Genomic DNA, 12,825 nt, shown 5'->3' with positions numbered 1-12,825 from the left:
GTGCATGTACACATGTCAGGGTGTGTGTGTATAAAGGGGTGTTTTTAGAGGAACTCGGAATATGATTTCTGAAGAGCGTGGTTATGAAGAGCCAACCTATGAAGGTGACAATTGTTTGTCATAGGCAAAACAAACCAGTACGGATTGATGACCTGAAAGTATTACTATTTATAAAATCAAAGCTACACCAACAACAAAGAACAGAACAACCATCCCAGAAAGCAGATGGGTCAGAAAGAAGGAAACCTGTGGAGTCTGGAAATTTCCTTGTATTTTCCTTCTTGCTCCGCATCTTACACGTGGTGTAAAAGTCTCAGGACTCGCCCATGAGCTACTTATGTCACTAGCTTGACCTTGTGTTAGGCAGGAAGATCATTATCGTGTTCTTTTCTTGATTGAGACACCATCTGTTCTTCAAATCTGTGAATTCAGGTTATGCCCTGCTTGTGAGGTAGTGAAGCTCAAAAAGCGTGTGAACTGTCCTATAAACCTCTTGCCCACCTTTTCTTTAAAATGAAGCTGGTTCTAAGGGTAGCACTCCGATTCCAATCTACTGACTGCCATCTGGTAAGTAATGCCTTTTTTGGCTTCTTTCTGTTGCCTTTATATGCGTAGGGTTTTGTAGAATCCAAACAGAATGAAGCCCCTGAGGAAGACAATCTGCCATGATCTGAGGAGGGAAGAATTTACCTTGGACCCAAAAAATATATAGGCAGGACAGATCTCTGCAGCCTTTTCACATGGCAATCTCCAAACTTCCAGGCAGAATCAGGCTGGATTCTTCTCCCTCTCTGAATAAATTACAGAATCACTGAATCACTCAGGTTGCAAAAGACCCCAAACATTATGGAGTCCATCCATGACCTAACCATACTACTAAATCATGTCGCTGAGCACCACATCCAAATAGTTTTTTAACACATGTAGGAATGATGACTCAACCACCTCCCTGGGGAGCCTATTCCAGTGCTTAACAGCCCTTTCTATAAAGAAGTGTTTCCTGATATCCAACCTAAACTTATCCTGGCGCAACAAGGCCATTAATGTGGTTCTGTGGAACTACAGACCTGACTGGAAAAAATCCTTTTTTGTTGTTACTTTGTTTTTATTCCTGGTTTCTTCTCTTGGTAGAGTTGGCAAGACTCAAGACTGGACAAATGATAAGATATGGAAGATCTGATGTTCTCTGAATCCTTCTATCTTGTATTTTTTTTTTTAACACATTCTTCCCTGTATGCATTTATAGTCTGGTGAAAAGTTGCAAGAACCTTAAAGTGTTTCCTTTTTGTGTGTGTAACTCAGGTTAACTTTTTGATAAGAGGGAATCCACGTACCTTAATTTCACCTTGAATTGTAAGGAAGCTTTCAGCTTTGAGTGACTGTCTGACTGTTCCAAACCATTTTGATAATGCTACAGAACATTTATGTTTAGAGGAAATACTTAGTGCTGTCTGTAGCCAAAGCATGTCTCTGATGTGCAGTGAGAACTTTGACCCTTCCCTAAAGGCCTCTGGTTACTACTGCAATAATTTGCAATAATCCCTATTCCGTGTTTGCCATAGGATAGCCCTTTGGGCACCCACCAGAAAGAGATTTTTGTTCACCATTATTAGGTGGCTGACATTTCTTCACACACATTTCTGTCTTTAAAGGAAGAGTAATTTTTTGAAAGATTAGATGTTTGGGTTGGAACTTTGAAACAGAACATGTACATTTTTGTTTAAGATGCTATTAGCTTATTAGCTTTTCAAGTTTCACCTTTTTTAAAACTAAATTTGATGGTCTTTTCCTGAACTCACACATGCAGAGATAGAGAAGTAGAAAAATCTGTTGTTAAGGTTGGAATTGGCTTAGAACACTTATTTCCTACTATTTGTCTAATAATAATTTTTTTTTTAAAGTGTTTTTCTGTTCTAACCAAATTATGTTAGAGATTGGAAGAGACTGGGTGCTATTCACATAAAAAGCTCTTCCAAATTAGCTGAGAATCTAAATGAGTCAGGTGGGTAAAGCTAAGGAAAGGCAATAAATACAACGTGACTTGACCAGTCATATATTTTGTTAGGAGCAGGGAGGACGAGGCACCTGAGTCTTTCAGACTTCTCTGGTGGTGCAGGTCCCCTGCCCCATTTTGCTGTTTTCTGTTCAAATCCACAATTTTCTGAGAAACTGGCTGCACTGAAGGAAGCAGCCAGACTTAATTCTCAAAAGCAGAAGGCAAAGACTGAGCAGGGATGAACTTGTTTTGATGGGGCTAAGTGCTGTGCACGTTGCTGCTGCCAGCTTTTAGTTGTCCATATAGAGCTTTCATTAACAACTGCTTTTCAAATGTTAAAGGTGCAGAAAGGTAGTATGCTTTATTCGAACCCTAGAATGCAGTTTCAGATCTAGATGTAGCCTTTAACCATGCCTACTGAGAACATCACCCTCGGCAACATTCACACGGTTGGCTGGAGATACAAAGAGGGAAAAGATGACCTCAGTGACGTATCTTGGATAGAACTGATAATTCTGACAATGTTAAGGCATTCTTTTTCTCTGCAACACACGATGTGTTGGGAAGTGATTAACAGTTCATAGAAATCCTGTATACATAACACAGTCATTTGGATTGATGTATTATTTATTCAAATGCTGAACAGCTTACCCTTCCTTCCCCTTTACTTATCATTCAGGTGGGAGGGAGCTCCACTCAGTACATTGTCTTTGAAACAGCAAATCTCGTTTTCCATTACTGTGAGCCCTGGTCCACAAGGACGCTTTGGTGCCAAGCTCCCTCCTACTTGGGTGGGAGTTTGGTGTCAGAATAAATCCCCTTTATGTCATTTTGACTGTAAGGAAGAACCTTAATGTCTGCTGTAGACAGAGAATATTAAGGGAGTGGTTTCACAGTGGTAAACCTTCAGCAGAGGGCACAGGTAGTGGTGTGCAGCACAGCTACCCCCTCCCTTCCTCTCTCATCCTTACCCTGTGCCACTGTGAACCCAATCCCTCACACTCGCCAGTGCAGCTGTTTGCATGGCTTCTCTCTGTGTGGATGTGCAAAGTGAACCTGGGCTCAGACACAGACAGAGGTGACGGTTTGGTTTATGCAAAGTTATTTTTAAGCTGGTGAAGTTTCTTTCTTACAGTCACAGAACAGCCATGTCTGCATTTGTGCTGAGGAGCTAAGGGAACGCTGCGTACTGGGACTACCACCAAGAATATGTCTCGTGAACCACAGCCTGTGCCAGGAGGGAAGGGGTTGCCAACACAGAACTAGCACCTGGTGTAATGAGGCAACCATAAGGAGCCTTAGCATAAACAGAGACTAAACCCATAGGTACCACAACAAAAACATATGAACAAGGGACATGCTTCCAATGAGCAGTTTAGATTTCCTTCTGTTTTTTTTTTTCTCTTTTCATTTTTTTCTTTTTTTTTTCTTTTTTTTTTTTTTTCTTTTTTTGTTTCCTTTTGAATTAATGCACAGAAAGGGCTAAAAGAGAGGAAACTTCACTGTAGTGACAAGTGAAGGAATCAGGGACTCTTGCTTTTCAGACACTTTTTGTTTCTCTAGTCCCTTGGGAATGGCAGGTGTTGGCCACGAGAACGAGAAACTTGCTATGAAAGGAGGAGGACTCAGGATGGTGGCAGTGGCTGTGGGCTGCTGCAACTCTGCTCTCATGAAGAGCATATTGCCTGCTTTATTTTCATGCCTCTTTCTGGCATTACAAAAGCGAGTTACAAATTTTACAGAGAAGGGGAGTTAGGAAGGACAGGGGAAAGGGGCCAAGTGTGCTGGCCTAGGGCTCTGCAGTCCTGTTTGTCCTCTGATATTCTTCCAGCTCTGATTTCCGGTCCATGGCGAGTTGCAGCTCTTGCTTGATAATTTGGATCTGCTTCTCCAGCTCCGTGAGCTCTTGCATCACTGAGGTCCTAGCAATACTGAGGGACTCTGCTTTTCCGTTGGTCGTTAAAGAAGCCAGAGTCTCCCTCCTCACCTGTGGCAGAGGAATGTCTTGGTGCTGTCGGACTGTCACCTCGTTTTGCCCTTCGTCAGTGCAGATGTACTTTTTCCGGTGACAGTTGCCTGTGTTGGCTGTATTCCACACGGCATGCTGACTGTTCCCTACGTGGGACCTGAACAGAGAAGTGTGAGAGTTAGTACAAAATCAGAGCCTCCTCTTATGTGTATGCATCTCTTCCCTGTGATCCATCCCACTGGAGAAATATGATGCTTCTGTTATCAATTGTATGTATTATTTCTTTAATTATTATTATTCTATATTTATTATTACTCGAAAGCACAATTTATGAACACAAATAGCCAAATGCTTATGGTAAACTGCAGCTGAGACTTGAATCCTAAAATTCAAGATCCCCCAACATTTTTTTTTTATTTTAGTTGTTGAATTGCAGTACTCTCAGCTCCAGCATAGGAAGACTTAAGCCTGCCTCCAGAGCTCTCCGAAAGCTTCGTGGACGCAATATCCAAAGTTTGTTACACCATTAAGGTGCTGTAATTTGTTCTCATGGAGGGGGAAGGGGATGCCTCGAGTTGGTGTGCAGAGACAAAGGGGAAAACATGTTGATTTCTTGTTGAAAGCTCCTTGTGCTTTGAAGGAATGGACCTGGCTTAATAACCTTGCAGCACAGCAACGTGAGCTTCCCAGTGTGAGTTATTATCACTGTCATTTCTGATGTATTTTTCTTTCACAAATTGAAGCTCTTTGATAAAGCATTAGTTACTGCCATAGCTCCTGCTGCTTGTGGCTGGCTGGTCTGGGGAGCTGGTTCTGACAAAGGCCCCAAACCAAAATTAGCACTTGGCTATCAACAAGCAAATGAAAACCTTTAGAGTTCAGCTACTGAGGCTGACAAGTTCTCTCTCAAAACAGACTTTAAGGAGTTCTGGAAAGAGTTGCAACCTGAGTAGTTTCCCCTCTGAGTAGTTACCCTCTCTTGAGGTAAACATAAGTCCCATCATACAATTTTTTTCCACCTCTTTTCTGTATCTTGCTGCTTGTAGTAACTACACAATCCTCAGCAGGAGCAACATGAAGTGTAATAATGCAATTGATCTGAAACCTCTGTGTTGCATCTTGCTGCTGTGTAAGTGTTGATTACAAGCTACTACACACCACTAGGTGTTTTGAGTTAAACTCACCACAATTCTGTGCAAATGGCAGCTCAGACCACACTCAGACTACCATGCAGAAGCACACATGGGCTGGGTGCTGTGCAAGCAGAGTTTCTGGGGCAGCAGCACATGCTCAGTCTGAATGATGAAAGAATACTTGTGCAATTCTTTCCCAGAGCTGTTCTCTGTAGGGCTTTTGGACATCACCTGCAAAATTTCTGCACTGCTCAGTGTGTGGCAAATAGTTTAGCCCATCATTTTTTTAATCATCCAAGATACAAACAGACCATCTAGTTCAGTCTAGAAGCTTGTACATGTTTCTTCTTATATCTGCTGACACTGGCACTGCAGTAACGAACTGAACAAAACGTACATTTCTGTGTTCTGGCCAGAGTGACGTTATGTGGCGTTTCAGTCATACCAAACACACAGCAGCAGCCAGGAAGACTTTTCTTTTCTGGATTCTGTCTCTACCCATCTGCAGAAAACCAATTACTGATGCCAGTGTCTTCAAAAAGTGCACCGATAGCTTTGAGTTCCAGGGCAAATGTTTATTTTTAAGAGGATGCCTTGTGGTCCTTATTGCAATAGGTAAGTCAGACTGTCTGCTCTTCACAGCACACAAGCTATGAACACAAGGCAAGTCTGTCGCCTACTTTTTCAGTAACAAGAGTTAAGACAAAGGCTTTTGAAAGGACTGCATTTTTTCCGGATTTTTTAGTACTTATTCTGAAAAATAATAAAGTTGAAAGTTTTTTAAACACATGTACCACCTGATCTGGCATTCACTGTGAAGCTATTGCACAGGGCATATTCATCTCCTGGTTCTTATCTGAAGAAAACCAACAGCAACAGACCTAAAATTCTGAAAAGCCTGTGCTCTGAACGGAGTGCTTTTATTCTATTAAGGAAATCGTGAAAGAACAAGATTTCTAGATTTAATGCTTTTTGTTGGAAACAGCTCATTTTTGCTTCACTCCTTTGTCATGTCATTATTTCTATTTGTTGTTGTTGTTCTTATATTTGATGTGTATTAGATCCATAAATAGATATTCTGGCAGAGAGTACTTCATATCACAGTAATTTCCATAGTTTGTTTTAAAGGCATTCAAAAATTCCTACCTCTTTTCTGCTCGTTTTGTTTTAGTCTGGCGTTTGTCCTCAATAAATGAACTGTTCAGGGCACGATGTAATCTCTAGAGGGAAAAGAAATAAATTACTAAAAGCAAGATTAAAAATAGCTCCATAAATACATAAGCAATTTGGGCTTTGTGTGATGGACTTAAGCATAAATTATTTTGCATTTTCAAGGATACAAGCAATGTCTGTGCTTTGTCATTACAACAATCTATTTTTCCCATGGTTTCCTGAGAAAGGGCACTCTGAAAGGTGGATAGATAGTTGGCAAACAATCCTTGGAGTTATAATTATTCTGAAGAAAAGTCTTAGGAAACGGTGTTATTTTCTAAAGAAGCTCTTTTCACTGTACTGCTTGAAAGCAATAGAAAGTCTTATTTTGCCTTTTTCTGCAACGTAACCTCTTCCTTTACAGCAAACACCTACAGCAATTTTCTTCTATTATATTCCTAGCCAGCACCTCCTGCACACATCAAAATTTGGGACCTGCTGTAGTAAGATAAAATCTTTCAGACTAGGATAACGGTATTGTTTTGGGTGTCCAAAAAATGTAAGGTTAAAAGGGCAAATGGAGAATTCTGTGAATTGCGAATAATTCTAGCAACTCCTATATACTTCTGATTTCACTCTTAAGTGAGCCTCTTCAAATTCCAGTAGCTGCTGCCATCCTTCCAATGTCATTCATCAGTGCTCTTCTTACAATCTTTTATACATTGCTCTTTTCCAGCATGACTTTTATTGGGTCACTGCTGAATTCTTACCTGGCTTGTATGGAGCCAGTACTTCATCTTGGATTTCTTCTTGAATCGTGGTAGCACCAGTCTGTACACTATGTGCTCCCCAATGGTAGTAAGAATGGACAGAACAAACCCAATGCACAACATCACAAAGAGTCCAGAAAAATGCTTGATGCCCATTTGCAGTGTCTGTGAATAAAATCAAAAGGGAAAGTTAATGAAGAAAGCTGCTGGCTTATTTTAACAGACAGTTATATTTTCTTATTTGGAAATGTGGTCTGAGCGGATACACAGCAGTCTGGATCCTGGTCACAACAAAGCCTTTCTGTGCTGCATGGCTACTTGAGAACTTGGTGTTATGTCACAGAAAATGGGAGTGAGATTCGGGCCATAGAGAGTCATCACTCTGCTGTCTTGCTAATGAGATGAAGTGCTGAACATCGGAGAATCCAGTACTATCCAGTACTTACGGTGTCTTTGCACTTGCTTTTGTGAAAGCAAATACTGCTTGAAGGAATACAGTCAATGAACTGTAGAGCAAATCTTTCATCAGCAGTGAGCTAAGACTATTCCTATTTTCTGAGAACTGAACACTAACTGCCTTTTTCATGCTCTGCCCTTGATGGAAGGTCATGGAAAAAATGTTTTGAAGTAGTAGCATAAACACAGCATCTCTCCAGTTGTTACATTAATGTAACTGTGTTATGAAAAACAGAGGCACCCTCACCTTGACTTCCCCTGATCCACCCTTTTCATGTAGAGTAGGAAGTCTTTAATTAATTTGGATCTCTTCTTGTCTTCAATCATCTTTGAAGTCTGTGGAATCATGTACAGCAGCAATTATACCAGAAACACCTGAACTGCAATGTGTGGGTCAGGCATGAGTATCATGTACTTTTATTTTCATGCCACCATAACCCACTTATGAATTTATCAACAACTTAAAAACTCTCCCTAATAATTACTGCCCAAATAATACTTGGGAAATATTTCCAAGAATACAAATTTTACCCTTGTCTTTCTATTGAAGAACTTAATTTGCCTTCTTGGTAAAAATTGCATGGGTAGTAGGGCTATATGCCAGGACACGCCACCTGGATGGTGCTGTCACACCTTGAATAATTGACCTGTTGAGTTTGTTGTTTGTGTGGTGAGCACAGGGACTGTGCTTTGTTAGCACAACAACTGTGCAATCTAGAAAATAAATTGGATTTAGTTCAAAGTTAGATCACAGAATTATTGGATCATTGAGGTTGGTAAAATCCTCTAAGATCACCAAGTCCAACCACAACCCATCCCCACCATGCCCAATAACCATGTCCCTCAGTGCTTGACCTCCATGTTTCTTGAACACCTGCAGGGATGGTGACTCCACTGCCATTTCAATGCATCACCACAAATTGTTCCTGATATCCAACCTGTGATAAATCACAATTTTTGATAAATCTTGTTAAGAGGTTATTTTAAGCTAAAGAGATAATTTGTGATGAATTCACTGAAATTGAAGGCTCTGCAATCTTTTTTTTTTTTTTTAACTGAGTTTCTTCTTGTTTGTATGCTTGGTTTCTGTTCTTTAGAACACAACAAAAGGCAGCAGTGTAACACATTTCTTTAACAAGAACAGAGCTTCAGTAGTATGAACACTTCTATGCTGCACTGGCAATAGACCATGGCAACTGCAGTGGGGATTCCTGCACACCTCAGACATCTCCAGCTTGAGCTTGGTGATTGATGCCATTATAGCACTAGCTGCAAAAAGAACAGTTGGCCAGCTCTTCACATAAAAAACAACTCTGTTGTCTACAGTAAAGTGTGCTGATTTATGCTGATGAGGTTCTGACTCACTGTCCTGTCAGCTCTGCAGAATAGTTTTCTACCTTCCTTGGAAACAGGAGAAAGAAATTCCAACCCTGGCATCCCAGATGTGTTTTTCACTTGTAATGGATAGCTTCTGAAATTGTCCCAAACAAGACATCTTTCACTGGGAAGGGCAGTGCTGAAACAAGGCTTCAATAGTATTTCATCTAGCAATAAAAAAGATAACACTCTGAAAGAGCTGCCTGATAAACATCAGAGGGAAATCTTGAGAATAAATCGCATGCAAAGAGTTAGAGGAGAAATAACACAGTGTGCCTGACAGTCTGAGTGAGGATCTACACTGAAGTCAGCAGACTTACATACCCTTGTAAAAAGGCAATTTATCAGCTCTTCACAGTTATTCAAGAAGCACACATATGCTAAATAATAGATGAAATCACCTGGTAGGGGTGCCCTCCTTTTCATAGCATCATGCTGATCAATAGGAAAGCAGCAAGCTCCAATACTTCTCTGTGTAGTTCTTTTACATTTGTGGTGTATATAGATTATATTTGGAAAGAGCAGCAATTCACTGCATTCTCTGTATACGATTGCATTCCTCTCTGCTTAAGTGGTCAGGTGCCTAAGTCCTTTGCTGACAACATAAAAACAGCAAATACTTTCTATACTGCAAAACTTTTTAACAATAAAAGCTCATAATGTGCCGTATTCTCTATTAACCGAAGGTGAAAGAACAGTTCTCACTCCACGTTTGTAACCATAAATTGAGGAGGTAGCTCCCTGTCTTTCAGAAGCAACTCAATTATGCCTGTGTGGTGGCTCTGAAGCAATAAGCAACTAAAGGCAGTCCTGTGATAATTGCATGTGATGGGCGGTGAGGACACGCTGGCAACAGCCTCTAAGTCATCTGCTGCTTACAAATGGCAATGACAAATACAAATTGGCAATTTGTGCAAACCAACAAATACAAGAATGGTTGTGAAGGTATCTGCCTTTTTATATATCCTCAGAGACACATTTCTTATTCACTGACCCACATCTCCAGTTGCTACCTAAATAGTCTGCGCTGCCTCTTCAGAGTTATTTCCTTTTTTCTTTGGGCACTGAGGAGAAGAGAAGTGATGCAGAAAGCTCAATACTTGTCTTCTGCTTGTAGGGGAAAGCATGCAAAAACAGCACACAGTGTTTCATTACTGGATTTAATGTGCAAAACTCCTGCTTTACCCCCGTTACAAAAGACAACAAATAATTTTCTCTCCTTCGTTGTACTGAGAGCAGTGAATAGGCCGTCAAATAATTTGAGGTCTAGAGGTTTGACTAGTTAAAAGCTTCTAAATATCACTGTGGATTCCCTGCAGGTTGACAGCACAGCACAGCTATTAATGCTATACAGTGCTGTACACAACACTAAGTAGAGATGTTATGTTTGTATTAGCTATAATAGTAAAATAAGCTACTCTTTCTGATAGTGTTTTTCCCTCAAAGATTTTAGAAAGCTTTAGTGAGATCAGGCAGTTAGATTTTACAGCGCCTTTGTAAAATTCCTCTGAAGAAAGAATTAATTCCAGCTCTACTAGGAATAAATGGATATAAAGAGCAGATTTTTAAAGACATTCAGGCACCTCTGTAGATTTCCCAAATCCTGCTGACACTGATGCTTATATTTAGGTAAGCAGACAGTATTAAAAGCTGTCCCTGTCCCCACATTGTAGCATTTCTTGTAGCTGCAGACAGGCATTCACCCATCCGTCCATTCATCCATTCATTCATTCATTTCTTATTCTTATGACTTTGTGTGCTTTCAAAGAAGTGGCAGCATTGAAATAATATATATATAATCTCTTTAGAGGATTGTCCATGGCAAAGACTGGTGACTATAGCTTCAGGGTATCAAGTGTCAAATTTTAAGATACTGTGAATAACTTCGTCTCACATTACAAGTTCTTTTCCCCTCCTGAGAAAAGTTCTGCACAGAACTGGATAAAACTCTCTTCTGTAATCAATCCTTTTCATTTAACTCATACATTACTCAACTCCTGTCAGCAGTAGAAGAACAACAACACAAATACCATCAGAATTAGGCAGTGGGCTGTCTGTTTCTGTGACATTACAGGCTGATGAATTGGGAGTAATAATTCTGCCTCCTAACATACACAACTCTTTTCTCCATTTGGACAGGTGAATCTAAATCTGATATTCATTTTCTAGGGAGCTCAAAAACACTTTTCCGTACTGTGCTGCACGACTCAATACTCACATACTTGTTTCCCAAGGACCATGTGGAAAGCAGTTTTCTTCCTTGAGCACGTGCAGACGTCATTAGATCATCCCACAAAGATACAACCCCTTTGCAATGTAGTGTCTGTGGTTTTATGACAACCTTTGTCAAGTTTCCAGTCCTGCAGTGAGCAAGGGCCAGCTCTCCTCCCAGACAGTATATGTGCAGGCTGAGGAAATCCTGACAGCAGTAACTTTGTTCCTACTCTTTGTATAGTTTTACATGGACTGATATAACCACATGGGACTGATGGAGGCTTTTCTTGATTAGCCAAATAAACACAAGCACTGCTTTTCTTCTTGTGGGGGGCCTCCCTGACATTTGCAGTGCACCAGTGACAAGCAAGTAAACCAGAGCTTCAGGGAGATGGGGAGAAACCCAGCTGTTGTAAAGTGACAACAAAATGGGATCCTTGAGGACACTGGTCAAACTTAGAGCACAAAGACTGATTGCCAGATGACAATGGGATAAAATTACGGCAGGATGAACAAGGCACTGTCTGATGATGTATCCTGTGCAATACTGAGGCCAAGGATCACCAGTGTGGGCACCAGACACAGCAAACCAAGTTTTGGCAATTTCTTCCAAGATTCCAGAGAACAGCCATTGGTGGATTCCACCACTGATGAGAAAGGATGAAGGGACCATGCTGTCACTGCATGCAATACAGGATAGCGTGACTTTTTGTTCCTTCTATTATTTGTTAGGACTGAATTGCCAGTCCATGTGCCAGTCAGTCTTCAAGCTCCAGAGCTTCAGTTATATTACACTTATGAATGGAGAATAATCAACCTTTCCAATTAAATGGAAGTTAAAATTTAAATAATAACATTTTTGAAAATGTCCAATAAGAGCTGTTAAGAAGTCTGTATATATAGCTAGCTGCCTCCAGCAGCTGACCATCCCCTGGACCATAACAGGCCATTCTCTTTCATACTTTCCTGAGAAACCTCTCAGTGCCAACTCACCTCCTGAGCACTCTACCTTGATCACTGCTAACTGGTCCTAACAGTAAATACCACTGCTAACTGATGTGCAGCTTTCCTGTTCAGGTTATTCACTGCCTGTGGTAACAACTGCTCAGTGCTCAAGCTGTTCCACTCCCATGAGCAGGAAGCTGCAAAGCTGCCAGTTCCCAAAAGTTCCATAGGAAGAAGGAATTTACAGTCCCACCTTGGTTCATCCTTTTCTTGACTAGCTGTTCTGATTCATGCTGACATGGCAATGGGAGAGGAACAGCAGACTGAGGAATGTCTAAATGTATTACAAGTAAACTGAAAATGCCACAATTATTAGGTCCAGGTGTATCCTTCCACACAATGCTGTGCTCCAGGTAGAGGCACATAAAGAAATATGTTTGAAGCTAGAGCATTGCAATTTTACATAAGGAGTATTCATGTGGTACTGCTACTGATCATCAGTGCCATCAGTGGGAACAGTTAAGGTTACCAGCTACTGCTTTCTGGGCAATAAAAAGCTTGTTCTTATTACAAAAGTAACAAATTCTGTTCTAATTCTAGGGTCTGGCATCAGAGGAGATGGATAGATCAGCATTTCCCTGGTGCAAATACTAGTATAAGAAGGGAAGGGAAGAACAAGGAAAGGAAGCAGAAGATGCAAATGTATCAAAATGTTCATAGTGGAGGAAGGTGGAGTCTGAATCATCTCGAGACTTTGTTGGTATCCAGAAGGGAAGAAGCTAGGGAAAGATACAGGCTTGGACACGGAGCATT

General features: G+C 40.8%; 1 protein-coding gene across 1 annotated transcript in view; it reads right to left on the bottom strand.

Annotated features, from left to right (window-relative positions):
- Positions 1–2,361: 2,361 nt before the first annotated feature.
- Positions 2,362–12,825, bottom strand: part of GRIN3A (glutamate ionotropic receptor NMDA type subunit 3A) — a 68,205-nt gene continuing 57,741 nt past the window's right edge. The window contains exons 7-9 of the mRNA XM_048932405.1: positions 7,021–7,185; positions 6,245–6,318; positions 2,362–4,122 (exon numbers count right to left, since the gene is read on the bottom strand). Of these exons, the coding sequence (XP_048788362.1) occupies positions 3,786–4,122; positions 6,245–6,318; positions 7,021–7,185 (576 nt within the window). The 3' untranslated portion in view covers positions 2,362–3,785. The remainder of the gene's footprint in view (positions 4,123–6,244; positions 6,319–7,020; positions 7,186–12,825) is intronic.

This window comes from Lagopus muta, chromosome Z (assembly GCF_023343835.1).
Source record: "Lagopus muta isolate bLagMut1 chromosome Z, bLagMut1 primary, whole genome shotgun sequence".
NCBI lineage: Eukaryota > Metazoa > Chordata > Aves > Galliformes > Phasianidae > Lagopus > Lagopus muta.
This window is presented reverse-complemented; position numbering and strand designations above follow the sequence as displayed.